The following is a 20,123-nucleotide window of genomic DNA, read 5'->3' on the forward strand; positions in this document are numbered from 1 at the left end:
GAAGTTTCACTATAGGTCATATCCCGGAAACACAGCCTGCATCAGCTAAATGACTACCTGTGAATTTTAAATGAAAAACCGTAATCATGTTTTTAATACACACATTTTTATAGAAAGAGAAATTTAAAAAAAATGTGTTTATAGTTCAACTTTTGAAAAAGAGCACTTCATATTTTCTGTTATGAGTTTGCTCTCTTCCTCTATTGTCAGTAAATGTTTTGATTAAATCAGGCCCTTCGATCTACAAAGTTATAAAAAATGTGATTTTATTTGTTAACAAAATTAAATTATATTCAATAAGTCACATTTTAAACCCTCTGTGATGAGCCGGTGCATGAAAATGAGCAGCCCTAAAGGATGTGGTCGGGTGCGAGATGAGGAAGAAAGTGAAGAGGAAGGAGTGCACTTAACTCTGACAAGCTTCCTGCAAACAACTCGCTCAGAGTTACACAAACGTAGAAGAGACCGGAGTGAATTTGGATTATTTGAACCTCTCATTTTGGGAATGTGTAATGTTTCTGTGAAGATGCATTGAAGACAAGATGGAAGTGGAGGAGACAGTTGAAACGAGGACTTCCTGGTATGATACCCTTTTACAGTCGACTTCATCTGGTTTCAAATCTTAACCCGTTGATATTGTTCAGTTACCTTTCTTTCAATGTCTTTTGATATAACTTGTAGCACATATCTGCTAAATAAGTCAAGTAGTCATATGATACTATGACTTACTCAGCTATTTAGTGTTGTGTGTTAGTGATGAGATGTATCTCAGGTAAAAGAAGATAACTGAGTGGCTGTTTGGTTCTGCCCTTTTTTTAAGGTCCACAGCCCAAGGGGAGGCACACTCTATCCCCTGTGACCATGCCGGGGTAAGTCACCCAACATCCAATTCATTTTTTTTAAGGCCATTATTTTATTCTAAACCCAGATGTGCACTCTTCTTAAAACCAATAATATTCATTTAACATAGATTCCTGCTTTTATAGAAAAAGAGAAAACAAGACCCGGCACCTGGACCTGCGATCAGAATCAACGAGGTGAGGCATATCTGACACGCACCATATAAACTGCCTCTTCATCTTACATCTCTTCTGAAGTCTCTCTGTAACTAGCGGAAGTTAGTCAACCTTACCTTTGTGACCACAATGCTGAGAGCTGACGGTTATGATTCAGAACATTTTCAGCTGTGTGGTTGAGAAGAGAAGGTTCTCTGAATTCCATTTAATGTTGATTATAGGACGTATGTTACATTTTAGCAACTGTTATTTTGCTTCTTTTTTTTCAGATGACCCTTTTGATGTAATCTTTATCTTGCACACAAAGATAATTGTTTTACTGTGGGTATTTAAATACATCTCAGTCTGACACTTAAGTGAATTTACAGCTGATGTGGTTAGTGTGGCAAAAACAGGCAGACATCTTGTATTTACTATAGAAGCACAGCTTCAACCTTCTTCCTCTTTGAAAGAGTCACACAGGAAATGAGAGATCTGCACCATGCAACATCTCACCCCTCTCGACATCTCTCTTTCCTGAACACCGTCATGTCTTTCTCAATTCACTTTGAGCCTTTGTGTGACCTGTTATGCATTATCAGGATGAAGAGGAAGATGAGGATGATGAGATGATGTCCGAGCACATGAGGGATTCAGAGGTAAGGTGTTCTTCCTGTGCAGGTGCCAGATGTGTGTTACGTGATTTTAAATTAATCTAATGTACAACCTGTAAAGGTTTGAATAATGGCACTGTGATACGCTTGTGGACCATTTTGTCTAAATATTAAAAGCTGGAAATGTATGTTTTTAATGTTGATTTCACTTTAGGAACCCAGTAATAAAAGGGTGAAACCTGTGGTGAAGTCAAATAGCCTAACAGGCGTCATAACCCCGGTGAAGACCCCTGCTCTGAAACGCATAGGACAGTCCATTTCGGTAACAATGCACAAACACATTCATATACCTGTTGTTATACAAAAACAAAAGCTAACGGTGTTAATGTTCACTGCTCTTTTCAACAGCGGTCTATTAGCTTTCGTACAGAGGCTCGACCTTTGCCCCCGGCTGCCCTGCGCCCTCGCACAAAGGCCTCGTCGTTTCCACGCCGACGCAACAGCCAATGCTGGAGCGACACTGTGGAGAGCCATGACCTCACTGCAAAGGAGATCAAAAGACAAGAGGTGCGAAGGGCAGTGGGTTTGACCTTAGACCAGCTGCAGAAACTAAACTAACACAGGTCTTTTAATTGCAATGTTTTTGCGGGGTATGTGGGTCGTGCAGGGGAAATGTGGTTGCAGTGTGCCACTAGTGAGCCCTCTATGAAGCAGCACTACCCAACACGATGATTATGAAAGAGGATGTGAGCTGGCACTCCAGGCTCAACTTCCTTTTTAGAACAATCAGCTGTGAGGTTTCATGCTGTCCGTCTGTAATTTCACATGTTGGTTTTTCACGTTTGTTCTGCAGGTGATCTATGAGCTGACTCAGGGGGAGAGACAACTCATTGATGATCTCAGTCTGGTCAAGAAGGTACGTGTACACTAAATAAAAGCATATTTTACCCCTGGAATTATTACTATACAGGCCCTGACACATGATGAAAAGAGGCCCTGAACCACTACAAAGAGATGACCACAAAGAAATTGCAAAGAGACACAAAACCACCACGAAGCATGTGTACGAGGCGCCTATCGGACCATTGAGTCATAATCCTCCCGTGCTATTACTTTATATCAGAACACATTCTGCTGATTTCACTTTTTCACCCTTTGACACACTTTAGGGTGCTGCATTAACTCTCTCCTTTAGGTACTTTTGCTTACTGTTCTCTGTGTGATACAAGGTTTACTATGAGCCCATGCTGAAGTTGGACATCCTGACAGAGAGTGAGCGTGGACAGATCTTTGGTACACTGGACTCTCTCATTCCTCTCCATCAAGGTAAACCGTGTTTCTGCTTTGAACTCTCTCCATTATCAGCCTCTTAGTTTCCTAATCATGTATAAGGCATTCAGAGCTAAATAAAAGATCTGGGTAAATATTGTCGCTTGTTGGATTTCATTGTTTCATTATTGTATCTGTTAACTTCACACACTGTATATTCAAATATTATAGTTTTTCTTTCATAAAATGCATGACAGTGGACCAACACTGAATTGAACACTGTCACAATAGATTTAGCAAATATGTCCCAGATGTCGACATACAGTACATTTTGTGAATGTGGTGACATTGATGTGTTGAAAAAGACCTACAAAAAAAGCCTCTAAAAACATTCCTTTATTTAATTAAAGATGCCTGGCATAACTGAGTGAGAGATTGCTGATTATGCTTTTTTAGGCGAAGGAACATGAAGGAGTTTAATGTTCATCTCTCTCCGAGCTGTACTTACCCTGGTATTCATTGTGCAAATATCAATACAACAGTTTGAGTGTATTTTTATTTCCTACCAGATCTTCTGAGTCGACTTGAGCGGCTGCGGGGATCAGAGAAGACAGTCGGGCAGGTGGGGCCTACTCTAATGGACTGGGTGAGTATTTCCATGGTTACCAAGGACTGATAGAGAATAAGAGAAAATGGCACAGCCTCCTTCACTCTCTCTAGTTCCTGTATCATGTTCTTCTGTAAACCGGAGCCACAGAGTTCAGTCTGGCTTTTTATCTCACCGCACGTTTCTTCTCATTGCTCATCACTCCTCCCCTCTTCCTCTCTGCAGTTTCCTTGCCTTGAGGCCTATGTTACGTACTGCTGTAACCAGGTGGGCGCTAAAGCCCTGCTGGACCAGAAGAAGCAGGAGAAACGGGTGGAGCACTTCCTGCGCCTGTGCCAGGAGTCCTCGTTCAGCAGGAAACTGGACCTGTGGAACTTCCTGGATCTCCCTCGGAGCCGCTTGGTGAAATACCCCCTGCTGTTGAAAGAGATACAGAAGTGCACGCCTCCAGAGCACCCGGATGAGGACTCATTGCCTGATGCTGTGAGTTGGAGATACACAAATTCATGTCCATTTTTTCTAAAAGGATCTATATTATCTATACTTTGGCTTTTAAGGCAAGATGTGTGCTGCTTTAAATATACCAGTGTTTTCTTGAAATTTGCTGAAATGTTGTAAAATACAAAAATACTCGTATTGCCTATTTCATTATATTCACAATTACTATAATAATAATAATAATAATAATAATAAGTGTATTTAGTATAGCACCTTTCACAGAAATACAATTCTCAAAGTGCTTCACAAGAAAGAACACAAGTTCAAATTAAGACCACAGAAGCATGAATTCAATAACAACATGAGGCAGAAATGAACATAAAAACAAAAACACAGACCACATAGAGTCCCGAAAGGAACAAACATAACAACATAACACATCACACACATCTCCAGTAGAAACAAAAGCCAAAGTAAAAAGATGGGTCTTCAGTTTTTTTTTTTAAAGGCTTCTCCAGAGACTGCAGAGTGGATGTTTATAGTGGTTAAAATGTCTGTATTAGTAGTACTAGACACAACATTTGTCTGGCTGACTGTGGACACACTTACACAAATTATTAAGACCTAAGATATTTTACATTTAGGCTTTGTAACCTTTAGGTTTTTTTCTCCTATAATGAAATCCATCAGACTGACAATTGTGAAGTCCAGGCATTCGGCTTTAGCTAGTAGTTCCTTCGTAATGTAAAACACTTTGCACGTTGGCGCCTCCAAATGGTAGCAAAAGATATTGTTTTCTGAAACATGAACTGCGGTGATCCTGTGATTTGACATCATAGTTACAAAAATAAAATGGTCTGTATCTGTATTTATTGAGGGATGATAAGTTTAAAAATATGTTAAGGAGACAGTTTTTGATTGAATGCCTTTAGTATTATTCTGTGGACATTAAAGGCTCACAAACAGGATGTTACTATTACATATCTTCCTTTGCTGAAATATACATGTCTTAATCAAATCCAGATCTCAACTCTAAATGTACACCTTAAATACATTAATTTAAGACTATCTGTTGTGTTCAGTTGGACATAATCCAGAGCATCGTGGCTGAGGTCAACAAGAAGACCGGAGAGGCGGAGTGTCAGTTCTACAGGAGGGGTCTCGCATACATTGAAGACAGCCAGAGACTACAAGAGATCCAGCTGTCCCGCTTCCTCTACTGCCACGGAGAGCTCAAGAACAACAAGGGCCAGGTAGCACCTCTATTTATAGACCTTTGGTTATCCTGAAGTTGTTGTTTGCACCTGAACATAACTTACTCTGTATACAGACCTTTGCTTCTCTCTGCCTCACTTAAAGAGCCTGTGACACGGTTTTCCCCCATCATCCAAACCCATCAATTTGAGTAAATATTGTCCCCTTGAAAACCGTTACTGAACTGATTTTGGATATTTGTACTTTGATAACCATTAATCTGCCCTTAAATGTTGACAATTTTCTGGATCTTCTCGCCGATTCTTCAAGTCCCGCCAAATGATGGGTGACGTCATTGCGGGCACAGCGCTCCAGCTGCACCGTCCAGGATCCCAGCATCTGCATGTAAACCTTTATATATATACAGTCAGATGTAAACGCACGACGGCGCACACAGCAGCAAGCTCAGACAGCGATGACAGGTTAATGTTGAACGTGTCTGAGAGCTCATATGAGGCTGAAGGATCGGTTTATGTTGTATCTGTTAGAAGTTTAGGAATGAGGTGCGTCAATATGGGCGATCATATGGTCATGTAGCCAGTGGTGGACTGGGACTAAAAATCATCCCGGGACTCTCGACCGGCCCACTTCGGTACCGCTAGTAAATTGTCAACGGGGGGAGTGGGGGATGTCAGGGGCGGCGGGTGCTGTAGATAGTAAATGTAAATATGTACATATTTGTGTCACTGCATCCTGGTAAAATACAAATATAATGTATAATGTCTGTGTCTTTGACATTAGCGCTGCTAGCCACCTGTGCCCTGTACTACGAAGCCAGTTCAACAGACCCTGGATATGTTTGAGTAACAAACTAACTAACAACAACAAACTAGATCTCGCTAAGTGGTCCTACGACGCTGGTTATCAACTCGGTAAATCAAGCCAGGGTTTCTCCCTCCAGCTGAGAGCGCGTTCACGTCTAAGACACGAGTGGATCTGACTTTAATTACATTTGTCTCGAGTGTTTCGTCAACATAATGTGTTAAATAATACTTCTGCATACAGTCTGTGTCACTGTGAGTGTTGCACGGCCAGATGAGGCTGCAAGCTGACTCAGATAAGAAAATATATGATATATTATGATATTATATGATCGATGATCTGATTGATGATGTGATATCAGTGTGATATGAATGATAAGTGCGACACGTCGGCGTCTTCTCTGCATGGCAGTTTAAACTGTATTTCCTTTATCCTGTAATATGACTTGAGATATTTAAACTCCGCACACCGAGTTGATCTCTTTTCTATAGACGCCGGAGGCGGGCAGCGTCAGGTAAAAGAAGTTATTTAGCCTTCTCAAACCTGAGCCTCACGCGCCGCCTATGGGGGATGTGCTAGTTACTTATCCGACCAGCCCACTTCGGTACCGGCCCATCGGGATTCGTCCCGATGGCCAGGCAGTCCGCCACTGCACCCAGCCCACGTAAACTGTCAACGGGGGGAGCCTCGCTGCGGGGAAACGGTGGACCTAGTGTCCCGATCGGAGTGGGAATAATAATAATAATCTGTGCATTTTATCCATTAATTTCCCCAACATTGTGGTAAAAAAAAACACACGTTTAATCCATGTTGTTGGTGTACTATAACTACAAAAAGCATCGGTTTGTTTTCTCATCAGGAAATGTAGACCGGCTCAAACAAACGATTTGTAATCATCATCCTCACTCATCATTTAATGTATCATATGTAGTTTCATCCACTTGAGTTTACAACTACAAAAATAATCGATTTGTTTTGATATCACATCCGACGGGAGGAAATTCAGCAGCTCTCACTCCCGATTTTTAATCCTAATGTAATCATCATCTTCACCACGATCATTTATGTTTATGTTCGCCGAATTGACATGAAAGCACTGACAAATATGAATATACTGTAGTCAACTTCATTAAAACGTTATTAACGTGCCTAATCTCAGTAATTCACCATTTCTACGCATAACAACACACTTTGTCCGTGTTTGGCTCTCGAAGCGTTCCCGCATTGACGTCACTTCCGGCTTCCCCCAAAACTTCAAAATGAGTCGAAGGAATTTCCCCGCGATGTTCGAAATTATTGATATTTAACGGAACGGTATCGCTTTTTCTTTTTTAAATTGACGGTTCGAGATTACTAGTAGCCCAATATTTCATTGCACAACAGTTGTTGGGATGCTGTCACAGGCTCTTTAAGGTTGTTATCTTTTGCCCTTAATACAAACCTTGTATACAAACCTTGTACCTTACCCTTTATTCTTGCACTGTGTATGATCTGCTTTTGTTACCTGGCCCAAGATATGAGATTATATCTGATTAATAGGTGCATTTTGACCTACATTTTGTTTATAGCTGTTCAAATATTGTAGTAAATATTTCCGTTAGGCCATACCTCTGACTTTGCATGTGTGTGTCCTCTGTTAGCGGCTGCATGTATTCCTGTTTGAGCTGGCCCTGGTGCTATCCAGGCCGACGGAGGACAAAGATGGAGGTCAGGTGTTTCATGTCTACAGACAGCCTCTGCCCAATTACTTGATAAACCTGGAGGAGATCCCAGATGGGGAGCCTGGTGGAGGGGGGTCCTTCAGGGGAGCCTTTACTGGAGGAAATGACAAAGGTAACATACTTATAAAATAGATCAATATTTATATATTTATGGATTAAACTATACATGAAAAAATTTTCAGTTTCAAGTTCACATTCACAAAGTAACATTGAGTTTCTTTGTTCAAAACCCGCAGATATTAAATATATAAAGATATACCAGGAAAGTATTAAGTGGTCTTTATTTAGAATCTATGACCAGCATATAGTTGGTATCGACCAAAGTCAAAACGATTTTTGTTCTATTGATTAAATGATCAATTGTTTCAGCAATTATTTGAGCTGTTATTTTTATATTGATTATTATTATTGTTATTATATATACGTTTTGCCATGTTTCTGGCAAAATGAGGATTAAACATTCAATTTTGGCTACAACAAAGCCTATAGATACAGAGAAATCAATGCCACATTTCTTGAAGTGAAACCGACAAATGTACTTCCACTTAATTTACTCCCTGCTCTCCTCCATCTCTCTATCTCCAAGTGAAGAACTGTTTCCGTGTGAGCAGCAGGGGGCGCTCCAAAGCTCACCCTTACAGCCTGCAGGCCAACGACTCCTTCAGCAAACAGCAGTGGATCACCTGTCTGCGGCGGGCCATCGTCCAGTCCCGGGACAGGACCTCTCTGAGCAGCCAGTCACAGCTCTGCCTCCCCCCCGACCCCATCCTGTGTCACATAGCCGACCTCAGCCTCAGCTCGGACACAGACTTGGCCGACCATAACAGTCGCTGAAGACCAGGAGGCCCGGGGAGTGTCTTTCTATCTGTACATTGACATTGGAGAAAATAAAATATGGACTGTTAGTGAAAGACCATTGTGCTTGGACAGACATATAGAATTTCCTGCATGGATTTTGTATTTTCTTGCATTTGCTGAAGTATTGTGTATTTGTGGTGATGATAACTGTACAGCTTAAGAACAGTATTTTGTCAATTCACAGTGTAAAATGTTTTCATAGATTCTTTCTGTTTAATTTTTTAATAAATAAACTGACACTTGAATGTTTTTCTGAAGTACACATGGCAAAGTCCGCAAACAATTATCTAAGTATAGCTAACAAGATCCACAAAGACAAGATTAGTGATGATTATCCTCCCTCCCTCTCCCCCTCTCTCTCTGACACCGGTGACAGGGCAGGACAGAGGTAGACTTTCAGTTCTAGCCTTCAATACACAGTGAAACAGTAGCCGTGCCCTTATGCATTTTTAACAGCTCAGCAGGTGATGGGAACAGTTTGGTTGGGACAGTTTGTCCACAGATAGAGTGACCAAATAAACAGGTGAGTCAAAACTGCTTTTATGATTTTACTAATGCTGCCATGTTTGTCAAAAATGATTTTCACAATTACTTTGTTTACAAGATTGTACCATTTATCTACGCCTAACAACAATGATTTAGCTAGCTGCGACAGCGGATCAAAACATACCTTTGTTGTGAGATTCTGCATATTCTGTTTCATGTTGTATATTCTTAAGGTAATGTGCACTTGATGGGAGTTCTCTAGAATTGACCTCTCTTTGTAAAGATGTGCCCTGAACCTGATATGTTTATATCTGGATGCATTGAGGTATCTGTCAGACCTTGACTTTCCTAGCTGTTCTGCAAGCTGTAAATATGAGAGGGAATTGCAAGATAGATCTATTCAAAATAAGGATTTACCTTTAAGGGATTCTCATTCACAAATCAACCCTGTTATTTCCCCCTCAGCTGTTAATGACACGCCTTGTCATTTCCCTGGAAAAAAAGAGGACTTTCTTATGAACTACAATCACAGTCTGCTCACCTTTAACACTGCCTGCGAATAAACAGAGGTGGTGCAACCGCCTGGCGTTTTTCTTTTTAGGAAGCCCTTCTTTACGTCCTAGGAGACACAATACACGCTTCCAAAGTGTAGTAAAATAGGATGCCCGGAGCTAGTGGTGTCAATACTGAGGGGTCTTGTGAGGCCCTGTGTCGAACCCTTGTCTCCCAGAAGGGCCTGCAGCGAGAGACGGCTGACATCTCCCATTCTGTCCTCTACACCTCACTGATGGGCCTGCTTCTGGTCACCGACAACGAGGTGAGAAAAACACAACAAAGCATATACGCTTGATGTATGGTAAAACCTTTAAGTCTTGCACTTAAAGGTCGAATTCGGGACACTGGAGAGAAAAACATAAACAGATCGAGATTGTGAAAAATAATTAATGGATAGTACACGCTGACACACACGTGTTTAAGCAGCTGTCAGCACTCCTTGGTCTCTAATAGGATGAATGCTTCAGGCTGACCTCCTTTTAGCCTCTCTTGTTATGCTGTTGGGATAAGGAGGCTAAATCTGTACTACCAATGCTGTACATTCACTGACACGGCAGGGTTAAGACAGAGAGAAAAGTAGCATGGTTTACAGACACAGCCAGGGGTGAAATAACAGGGCAAATATGCACCTGGACACACGTGTACAAAAATGTAAATAGGGTGTATACTTGAAGACAAAGTTCGGGTCAATAGCTTCTTGTGTTGTCATTTTTCCCCAGAAAGAGAAGCTCACCGTAGGAAGTGGAAGAGTTGGCCTTAAAAACATAGGAAATACAGTAAGTGCTTAGTAATGCATTGTGGCCTTAAAGGTGGGGTAGGTAAGTTTGAGAAACCGGCTCGAGATCGCTAGAATTTGAAAATACACAACCGGAGAAAATCTGCCACTTCCTTATAGAGCCCCTCCTCCAACACACACGAACGCGCACATGACCAATGAGGGCACGAGATAAGTTTGTGCCCCGATGGAAGGCTGACAGGCAGGTAGGCCATCCAATCCGTTTAGCCGGCCCGGCTAAAAGTATTGGTTGTACTTTTTACAGTATTACGGCTTCTACAGATGACATTTTTTTATGGATTTTTTGTCAAAGCACTTAAGATATTCATTGCTATCGGGATGTTAAGAGCATTCCATGGAATATAACAAAAAGTGTATCTCGAGCCGGTTTCTGAAACTTACCTACCCCACCTTTAATGAAAGTCCTTTATGGCTAACTAAAAATACATTTTGCCATAACAAGCTCACTTTCCCTTTTGCTTTGTCTTCAACTTAGTGCTTCCTGAACGCAGTAGTTCAATGCTTGTCTCACACGCGTGGCCTTCGGGACTACAGCCTCCTCAAGTCCTACAGGAATGACAAGTTCTCCAAAGAGGAGACTAAACTCATGGAAGGTAGGTTCCTCTCTCCTGTCGTTGCCTCCTCTTCCTGCTATGTTTTCATTTGTACTCATTTGTTATTGCTCTTTGTCTCCCTGTGCCAGCCTTCTCTCAGGTGCTGTCAGGCCTTTGGGATGTAAATGAAGGGGACAGAGTCGTAAACCCACGACAGTTTTACAACATTTTTAAAGATGCGGTGCCTTACTTCAGTGGATACAGGTGAGAATAAAGATGATGTTTCTCTTTCCCTCAAGGTTGTCTTTCCATTAGACTTAAATGCAATACAATATCCATGTGTGCATCAGCACAACTGTTTCAAGGACAAGACAAGAACAGTAAACCATTTCAATTCAATGTTTACTCTCCTATAACGTGTATAGATTGGATTTGAAGCAGAGTTCATATATAAATAGCTTCCTTAATTAGTGACAATAAGGAGTTTGTCCTCTGTGTTTAACCCAGTCAACAGGATGCACAGGAGTTCCTCAGGTTCCTATTGGACAAGCTGCACACAGAAATCAATCGCAGACCCTATGTTCGAAGAACAGGAAAGGAGCCTGAGCAAACATTTGCCAGATTTAGGTTTGTATATTTATGTGGGAAAGATTCTGTCCTTAAAACTTTAAAGTCTTCATGTGATCACATCTCTTTTTCACGCATGTCTTGTTTTCCTTTAGGATTTCAGAAGAGGCCGCTGCCATGTGGAAGAAACACTTGGAGAGAGATGACAGCAGAATAGTAGGTAAGGAAAGCAATGCAGTCATCGTGATCCATCAGAATAATCCTCAAAATAAATTAAATTAAGGCAACCCTCTGGTAATTCCCCCCCCCCCCCTCATAGACCTGTTTTCGGGCCAGCTGAGGAGCTCGCTGCATTGCTCCGTGTGCTCCCACTCCTCCAACACATTCGACGTGTTCTGTGATCTGTCGCTGCCCATCCCCAAGAGGAGCTCCTCTGGGCAGGTCACACTGAGGGAGTGCCTGGAGCTCTTCTCTCAGGAGGAGAAACTGGACAAGGACAATTCCCCTGTAGGTTGACACAAAGTAATGGATCACAATTGATTGACGTGTCTCACATTTTGGGGTGAAAGGTCAATGAATAAGGCACTGTAACCTGGGAATGGTTTGTTCCAAAACTGGATTTGTGTCCATCTGTAGCCTACACCTTTTGTACTCTTATCTATATCAATCATTGTTCTTACTTTTATCCTTATTTATTTTATTTATATGTGCACATGAAGCCAAAGGGCTTATGCTGTGTCAATGGAAAAACAAAGTAAACAAAAACGTACTATGATGGGTAATGGAAATATAAATGTGACACCGGTCAAATGGAAATATAAAACAAAAAAAGTACTGTAGACATATAATGAAGTAATTTTTTATTTGATTTCAAACTGTTGCATGTCATGATATACTGTTGCATGTCATGATATATTGATATTTAAAATGATTACAGTGAGATGATTTAAAATCCTTTCGAAGACCAGAGTTTGAATGAAGGTCTGAGAATAAATGCATATTTAAAAAGTATTAAAAAATACTTAAACTTTCTAAACAGATTGACAAAGTTAGGACTAACTAGTACTACCTGACTTATATTGCTTTACTCACTACTGTATCAATAAAAGTGTAATGCAAACAAGAAGTCAAATAACAGTACTGGGGAAAAAAATTAAAATACTTTCATCAATATTCCAGATAATTGTTATTAACTTTTTTAAACAAATAGCTAATGACAATGGACCTTGTGTATTTTTGAAATGTTTTAAAATGTTGAGGTGTTTGTTTTTGTGATTTCAGATGTGTGAAAGGTGTAACAGGCACACTGAGTGCACCAAGCAGCTTTCCATCCAGAGGTTTCCCCAGGTTATTGTGATACGTATCCTTGACCACAGCTCTTACTCAGTGTATTAAGCTTGTTATGAGCAGGTGATGATTTAGTACATGACTTTATGATGGTACTTAACAGTCTCGATCAGATCTGAACCGTTTCACCACATCTCGCTGGTCTATCAGTAAAAGCACAGTGTATGTGTCCTTCCCTCTCACTAACCTGGACCTCGGACGCTACGGGCCTGTCGACTGTGGTAACCAAACAAAACCTTTCTTTAGATTATCCTTGTTATGTCTAATGTATTCAACCATCTATGAATTACTTCCTTTTACATGCAATCATGAATGTTACTGTTAAATGGTAATAAGGACATATCGGCATGTATTCAACATCTTATCCAGTCATCCTGTGTTACTCTTTGTTTGATAATTAAGTTCTAGACTATTTGTAACAATAAGTAGACGTTTTCATTGTTTACATAATTGAAACTGATCAGTTCTCATAAATTGAATAGATAAGTCATATTATCTCTGTATGTCCCCACAGGTCCAGTTCTGTATGATTTATATGCAATATGTAACCATGCTGGCACAGTGAACATGGGCCACTACACAGCCTGCTGTTCGGATGAAAATGGTTGGTGCTTCTACAACGACTCCAGGTGAGAAACGTCCTGCACACAAATAATGTTGTTTTATAATGCCCTGCAAACAGCATTGTCTATGTACAAGAGCCTGCTGTGTCAGTATCATCTGTATTGAGACATCTCAAGTGCTAGTAGAAGTACTGGGATGTTTTACTTATTGTCATACAAATAAAGTACCACAAGTAAATATATTTGTCATGCATATTGGCCCTTTTAAAAATCATACATTAAGTTACTTGATTAAGTATATTATTGCATTAATCAGTTCATCTCGGCTGGTAAAGGTGGAGCTAATTTTAATTATTTATATACTGCTGCTGGGTACATGTTTATTTATTAGTTGATTTGTATTTTGTATTGGCTAATTATGTGTATCTGTAAGGTAACTAGTACCTGAAGCTGTGAGAAAAATGTACAAAAGGTACATTATTGTCCTACAAAATGTAGTAGTATAAAGTAGCATACAATGAAAATATTTAGGTAAAGTACAAATACCCTCAAATCGTACTTAAATAAAGTAAATGAACTTCATTACATTACACTACCGTTTACTAATATAAACCTGGAACTGTTTCTCATGATTTATTTCCATCTTCCCAACTACAGTGTTACTCCAGTCTCAGAGAACCAGCTTCAGACCAATCAAGCCTATGTGCTGTTCTACCAGCGCAGCAACAGTACCACCATCAGGAAATAGACCCGACACTGGCTGAGCCAAGCAGCCAATCAGAGCAACCTCCAGTGTCCATAGAAACAAATAGAAGCAGCAGTGCTGGCATCTATGGGCAGCTCAATCTCAATGAGCATGCCCTCAAATAATCTCTGTGGAGGATGAGGGAGACGCCATGCTCACTTTAAGGAAAGCTTGACGAGGCAATCTCCCCTCCTGAATCATGGAGATGCTTTTGAAGAGTCTCAGTGAGAGACAGAGGCAGCTCAGACACACTTCAGCCTTAAGAGTGTCTGCCCTACTTCTCAGGCAGGAGTGAGCGGTGAACTTGCACACAATGCATAGCTCCTGATGTTAAATAATTATGATTCATGCTTGTGAAATAAACCGAAATAAACAAAAATACATATTTGGTAGAATACAAATAGGCAACAAGTGATGACCCAATATAGTGGCATTTCATTTAACTTTGTGATAATAAAGGGCACATGATTCAAAATGAAAAGGTCTGTAGTGTATGTTTCCTCTGACAGTTAACCCTGAAACTTGAAAACATTGTGGACTGTTTTTCCCTCCAATAGAATTATAATTTCTATGTTTATATAAATGTATGTATATATTTTTTTTACATTTGTGTCTCAAATGACACAATTGAATGTAATGCATAATTGATTTTTGAAACATCAATAAAAGACCACTGAAAGCATCTGAGCAATCAATTACAATTAAAGAAACACCCAGATTTCCAGGGGACAGTGTACAAAGCTAAAGGACATTAATTATTCACACAAATATATTAAAGAAGGTGCACCAATTAATTGTTTTTGTAGGAACAATTATCTTTTAGGGGTTGATAGGTTTATTTACCAATACAAATATATATATACTGTTATGAATAAGAGATTAAATTAATAATTTAATTATAAATACATATTAGGTTATTAACACAGGCTTAATATGCTTTGCCGTTATTGTCATTCAATTAATTGTAAGCAAACAGAACAGTAGGGACAGTAAGACCTATGCTGTATTTGTTTCCGAAACATTATTTATTAGAAAAATGTAATGTGTTTGAGAGTTACGGTTTTAATTTGCAAAACAAAATGAATTGGTTTATTAGGTAGTGTTTTATATTTGCAAACCACACGGTGTCTGCTAGTGAATCATAGGGCATTTGTAAATGTAAATACAGTCCACAAAGTTTGTTTGTGGACTGTGGAGTTATGGCAGGAAATTGGCTCCATAGAAGAGTCAATATCAACAAAAAATAATACTCTAACACTTGGTTCATTGAAATATAAAGAAAACAGGGATAAAATACACATATGGTTTTGATTGCTTTCTTGTTTTTAAAATGTTTAATAGTGGTGCCATGTTGTTGTATCTTCAAGTTGGAAAAAGGTGCCACAGCCTACCGACAAATGACGTACTTGTGCACATGCGCGCAGTAGCAGTGGGCGGAGTTTTCCAGTCGGTCAGGAAGAGGAGAAAGGCGGACACAGAAACATCAAGCGGTAATCTTACTCAGTTATAGCTTTTAAACTTTAATGCTGATTCTTGTTTCACTCAGAGAAGTATCACAGCGGTGCAATGAATGCTGAAGATATGATTTCAGAGAGAAAACCTTTAATGACAGTGATCCTAACCACGGGAAACACCGTTAGCTTTCTTGCTAGCTAATGTTAGCTGGTTTGACAGGCCCGGACTGCACAGTCTTTCAGCAGGAATGGGAACACAGCACGGAAATGTCTCATGTTTACACCCTCAGCCTCCCTGTGTTCTAGTCGGGTCGTTTTAAGTTAGATGTATCTTGTGAATCAGGGTATTTTAGTGAAACTCTGAGATAAGGAGACCGGTGTTCTAGCGTTGCTAACGTTGACTGAGCTGTTACTTCTCACGTTATATGGCAACCATGGTCAGAGGTGGGAGAAATACTCAGATCTTGTAAAAGTAGAAGTTCCAGACGGTAGGAATTCTCTGTTACAAGTAAGAGTCCTGCATTCAATGTGTTATTTAAGTTAAAGTACAAAAGTATTGGCATCAAAGTACCACAAGTAAAAGTACTCCTTTATGCAGATAGGCCCATTTCAAAATAATGCATATTTTTTTGTTCTGATTATGATTATTGATGCATGAATGTGTTTATCAGCTAGTTTTAATGACTTTGTATACTGCAGGGTAGCTAGGTAATGTTACTCCAGGTGTAACTAAAGTCTTATTTAAGTGTTGTTTATATTTTAAATCATTAATCAAAATCTGCAAAGTAACTGAAGATAACAGTACATTATTAATCTCTGAATTGTAGTGGGGTAGAAGAAGAAAGTAGAACATTTTGAAATACTCAAGTAAAGTCCCCTCAAAATGGTTGTTAATTAGTATTTAAGTTAATGTACTTTACCCCACTGACCATTGTGAACTGTTGATAAAACATAGGAAGCATTATAATTGTATCGTTATGTTTAAAGTTCTTATTCATCATGATCTTGAATCATTGCCCATTTTGTAAAGGTACGTTTGGGTTTTATTATTGCTACATTTTAATAAAGTATGTCCTTGTTTTGTACTGTTTTGAACAGATGGCTGCTATCAGGAAGAAGTTGGTGATAGTTGGGGATGGAGCGTGTGGGAAGACCTGCCTGCTCATCGTCTTCAGTAAGGACCAGTTCCCCGAGGTCTACGTCCCCACTGTGTTCGAGAACTATGTGGCCGACATTGAAGTGGATGGGAAACAGGTGAGACACAAAACACTGAGGACACTAGGATCTGTAGCGTCCAAAGGGCCCTTGAACATTTTGTAATACTTCATTTAACTTAATTATCACATTCAGGATTTTTTAATGCAGTTTTGTCTTCATTTAAATGTTAACCAGTTAGGGGGAAAACTAACTATTAAAAACTATCAAATGTCCAAAACAGGTCAAAATCACAATTTCCACATTCTCACTTTTGAAAGCATCGAATGTTAGGAATTTTTGCTGGAAAAATGATTTAATAATTGATCAATTATTAGAATAGTGGCTGATTAGTTTTCTGTATGTTTCGTTTCAGTTCTACTTTAAATTGGATTTTGTGTCCTATTATTAGTACAAGTACCAAAGACCTTGAGTTCACTATTATTCAAGACTAAGATACACAGCAAATATTGATAATTTATTTATGAATATTTAAATATTTCTTAGATATAATCTTTGGCCAAGAATTACCTGAATATGCATTCTATTTTTTTATTTGGGCTGTCTTACTATTTAAAGTATAAGTCTGACTTATATTGTAACTTAAATGTTGAAACTGCCTTTTTTACTTTTTCATGATTCATTTATGTCCTCAAATGTATCTCTCTCTCTCTCTCTCTCTCTCTCTCTCTCTCTCTCTCTTCTCAGGTGGAGCTAGCACTTTGGGACACAGCCGGTCAGGAAGACTATGACAGGCTGAGGCCTCTCTCCTACCCTGACACTGATGTTATTCTCATGTGCTTCTCTGTAGACAGCCCGGACAGTTTAGGTATTGTCTCTGCTAGTTACAATGTATCAAACACCTTGTTGTTATGAAATTGATATATGTTGTTAATTACTGTATTCTTTCCTTCCGCCTACTGTAGAGAATATTCCAGAGAAGTGGACACCTGAAGTGAAACACTTCTGCCCAAATGTTCCTATCATCCTGGTGGGTAACAAAAAAGATCTGCGCAATGACGACCACACCAGAAGAGAGCTTGCCAAAATGAAACAGGTCAGTTGCTTTGTCTAAAACTGCTGGTAGGTGTACATTTGTTGGTATAAATGTCCAAAATGTAAACTTTCTCTCTGGCTTATGTCTCCAGGAACCAGTTAAATTTGAAGATGGCAAAGAGATGTCGAACCGCATCAGTGCCTATGGCTACCAAGAGTGTTCTGCCAAAACCAAAGATGGTGTGAGGGAAGTCTTTGAGATGGCAACTAGGGCAGCACTGCAGGCCAAGAAGCGTGGCAGGAAGAACACCTGCCTTCTGTTATAGGCTCTGGAAGAGGAGGAAGCTGCCGTCAAGCACAGATGGAAAGGGCGGCTTTCATTGAGATTTGACGCGGGAGAAAATTGGGGTGGGCCCAGAAAATATTTGCGTGTGCTCAATTTCTTATCACCCAATTATCCTTAACAAATTAAAACAGGTCTTCAATTATTTGAAAGGCTTTTACACCTTGGTCTATACATTAGAAGATGTGCCATTTTGCTTCAGCCTATCAAACACTTCTAAAGGTCTGTAGGGCAGGACGTGGGGGGGTGATTTGAAGTTGAGTAGATATAGACAGGGTTAAAATGTGCCATGATGGGAATGAAGAGAGAAAAAGGTCCTTACCAGGCCAAAGAAAATGGGAACATAACAAAGAAAGACGGAGAAAAGACATAAATATTAAATAGGTTTGAATTAAGACCATGTCTAAGTGTATTTTACACAGTATCGCCTACATGTAGTGCCTTGAGAGCAATGGTAAAGAAATGTAAGTTGTGGGGTAGGGATTCATAACTTAGATAGGGTATTATTTTGTCATTTGTAGTTTTCACACATCACATTTGTGAATGCTTATTCTCTGTCATTGGCTTTGCTCCTTCAGGCCCATATTCTGACTCAGGCGCTATGCAGGGGTATGCCTATACTAGATTGTATGAGTTGATTTCCCATACTGAATTACTTACCTGTACTTAAGTGTGTGTGTGTGTGTGTGTGTGTGTGTGTGTGTGTGTGTGTGTGTGTGTGTGTGTGTGTGTGTGTGTGTGTGTGTGTGTGTGTGTGTGTGTGTGTGTGTGTGTGTGTGTGTGTGTGTGTGTGTGTGTGTGTGTGTGTGTGTGTGTGTGTGTGTGTGTGTGTGTGTGTGTGTGTGTGTGTGTGTGTGTGTGTGTGTGTGTGTGTGTGTGTGTGTGTGTGTGTGTGTGTGTGTGCGCGCGCGCAACTGTATGGTGGTTTGTTTTATCCAGTGCAGTTCTGCATGCAGTGAATGTGTGTATATTTGTGTGGGTGTGTATTAACATATGTGTCTATGTACTGTATGCATGGAAAGGCCTTCTGCGTCACTGACCTAACCCCTTATTTCCATGCCAAAGTTACCCCTGATGGCCACATTTTATGGCTCAGATGGGTAATGGAATTAACAGCTACTCAGAGTGACATAGAAACTTTCACTTTACTGGAAGACATTGTACTTTACCTAGAGGCACAATCAGGTTAAACATATGAGTTTTTAGGACCTGTTTTGTGTATTCCAGAGATTCATTTGATTGTGTTAATCGGTGGGTCAAATCACGAGTGGTGTAGTTGATAAGTTGAATATTCTTTCAGATAGATGATAGGCTTATCTTATTACTATAATGTCCATTATGTACTGTATGTCTTACAAGGCTTTGTAAGGACATGTTAATGATGTGTATTTCAAGTTTGCCTTTTTCTCCATTCTCCCCATCCCTCCTTTAATGAAATTGTCATTATTGTACTATAACTTTTTATTGTTGATGTCTCTAAATTTCTTAGCATATTTTAATCATTTTACATAATCCTGCTGTTTTGGTCAGCTTATGTCAGTTAAATGATCAATTGTAACCGTGATATTGTTTAGTTAATTGAAGGTAAAGCTTGAGGTGCAAGGCTGGAAGGTTTTGGGGATGGGCTCCTTTCTTTTTTTTCTTCTTTGCTTTTTGTACTGTGACATATTATGGTTTTTGTTTCTGGATTTTTTCCAAATAAAACTGATATTAGGGTTTCTGTTGTAAGGTATTTATGTGTTCTTTACATTTATTCACTATTAATTGCAACAATTTCACTTATATTCCTGGCATTAATTCACTTTTTCCCTAAATAAAATACGCATAACTCTTCAAAAAAACTGATTCTATTATTTGATATACATCTACACTTCTGATTATGAAAAAAATTATTTAATATTGTGTGACTTTCACATAAATAAAGGACTACAGATTCAGATCTAAAGCACAAACGCACCTTGCAGTGTGGAGGGCTACTAGTTAGAGTTGTCCTGGCTGTCTCGTCCAATCATCGTCGACATTAATG

The 20,123-nt window shown here is 39.6% G+C and overlaps 3 protein-coding genes across 5 annotated transcripts; all 3 read left to right on the forward strand.

Moving 5' to 3' along the window:
• Window positions 1-398: 398 nt before the first annotated feature.
• Window positions 399-8,767, forward strand: arhgef3l (Rho guanine nucleotide exchange factor (GEF) 3, like). 2 transcript variants are annotated; one of them, XM_034088083.2, is made up of 13 exons: window positions 399-580; window positions 821-869; window positions 987-1,037; window positions 1,598-1,654; window positions 1,824-1,931; window positions 2,018-2,176; window positions 2,463-2,525; window positions 2,839-2,935; window positions 3,448-3,524; window positions 3,711-3,968; window positions 5,006-5,176; window positions 7,580-7,772; window positions 8,247-8,767. In XM_034088083.2, the coding sequence occupies exons 1-13, from the start codon at window positions 543-545 to the stop codon at window positions 8,492-8,494; spliced, it is 1,569 nt and encodes a 522-aa protein (XP_033943974.1). In that variant the 5' UTR covers window positions 399-542; the 3' UTR covers window positions 8,495-8,767. The 2 variants fall into 2 exon arrangements, with proteins under 2 accessions (XP_033943974.1, XP_033943976.1); XM_034088085.1 differs by lacking the exon at window positions 399-580 and having other exon boundaries at window positions 971-1,037.
• Window positions 8,768-9,664: 897 nt separating this feature from the next.
• usp21 (ubiquitin specific peptidase 21) lies at window positions 9,665-14,722 on the forward strand. Of its 2 annotated transcripts, XM_034088103.2 has the most exons (11): window positions 9,665-9,821; window positions 10,279-10,335; window positions 10,831-10,948; window positions 11,038-11,152; window positions 11,396-11,515; window positions 11,611-11,675; window positions 11,775-11,962; window positions 12,737-12,815; window positions 12,916-13,023; window positions 13,317-13,431; window positions 14,023-14,722. In XM_034088103.2, exons 1-11 carry the CDS (start codon window positions 9,666-9,668, stop codon window positions 14,111-14,113), a joined length of 1,212 nt encoding a protein of 403 aa, XP_033943994.1. In that variant the 5' UTR covers window position 9,665; the 3' UTR covers window positions 14,114-14,722. The 2 variants fall into 2 exon arrangements, with proteins under 2 accessions (XP_033943994.1, XP_033943995.1); XM_034088104.2 differs by lacking the exon at window positions 10,279-10,335.
• Window positions 14,723-15,497: 775 nt separating this feature from the next.
• Window positions 15,498-18,840, forward strand: LOC117450101 (rho-related GTP-binding protein RhoA-C-like). The gene is made up of 5 exons (XM_034088137.2): window positions 15,498-15,600; window positions 16,663-16,818; window positions 17,467-17,587; window positions 17,685-17,815; window positions 17,907-18,840. Exons 2-5 carry the CDS (start codon window positions 16,663-16,665, stop codon window positions 18,078-18,080), a joined length of 582 nt encoding a protein of 193 aa, XP_033944028.1. The 5' UTR covers window positions 15,498-15,600; the 3' UTR covers window positions 18,081-18,840.
• The last annotated feature ends 1,283 nt before the right edge of the window (window positions 18,841-20,123 follow it).

This window comes from Pseudochaenichthys georgianus, chromosome 7 (genome assembly GCF_902827115.2).
Source record: "Pseudochaenichthys georgianus chromosome 7, fPseGeo1.2, whole genome shotgun sequence".
Classification (NCBI taxonomy): Eukaryota; Metazoa; Chordata; class Actinopteri; order Perciformes; family Channichthyidae; genus Pseudochaenichthys; species Pseudochaenichthys georgianus.

Coding starts and splice junctions, on each gene's coding strand:
- LOC117450101 (XM_034088137.2), top strand. CDS start 16,663: ATGGCTGCTATCAGGAAGAAGTTGGTGATAGTTGGGGATGGAGCGTGT. Junction 16,819..17,466: donor TTGAAGTGGATGGGAAACAG/GTGAGACACAAA, acceptor CTCTCTTCTCAG/GTGGAGCTAGCACTTTGGGA. Junction 17,588..17,684: donor AGACAGCCCGGACAGTTTAG/GTATTGTCTCTG, acceptor CGCCTACTGTAG/AGAATATTCCAGAGAAGTGG.
- usp21 (XM_034088103.2), top strand. CDS start 9,666: ATGCCCGGAGCTAGTGGTGTCAATACTGAGGGGTCTTGTGAGGCCCTG. Junction 11,153..11,395: donor CCTTACTTCAGTGGATACAG/GTGAGAATAAAG, acceptor TGTTTAACCCAG/TCAACAGGATGCACAGGAGT. Junction 11,516..11,610: donor CAAACATTTGCCAGATTTAG/GTTTGTATATTT, acceptor GTTTTCCTTTAG/GATTTCAGAAGAGGCCGCTG.
- arhgef3l (XM_034088083.2), top strand. CDS start 543: ATGGAAGTGGAGGAGACAGTTGAAACGAGGACTTCCTG. Junction 581..820: donor GTTGAAACGAGGACTTCCTG/GTATGATACCCT, acceptor CCTTTTTTTAAG/GTCCACAGCCCAAGGGGAGG. Junction 7,773..8,246: donor TACTGGAGGAAATGACAAAG/GTAACATACTTA, acceptor TCTATCTCCAAG/TGAAGAACTGTTTCCGTGTG.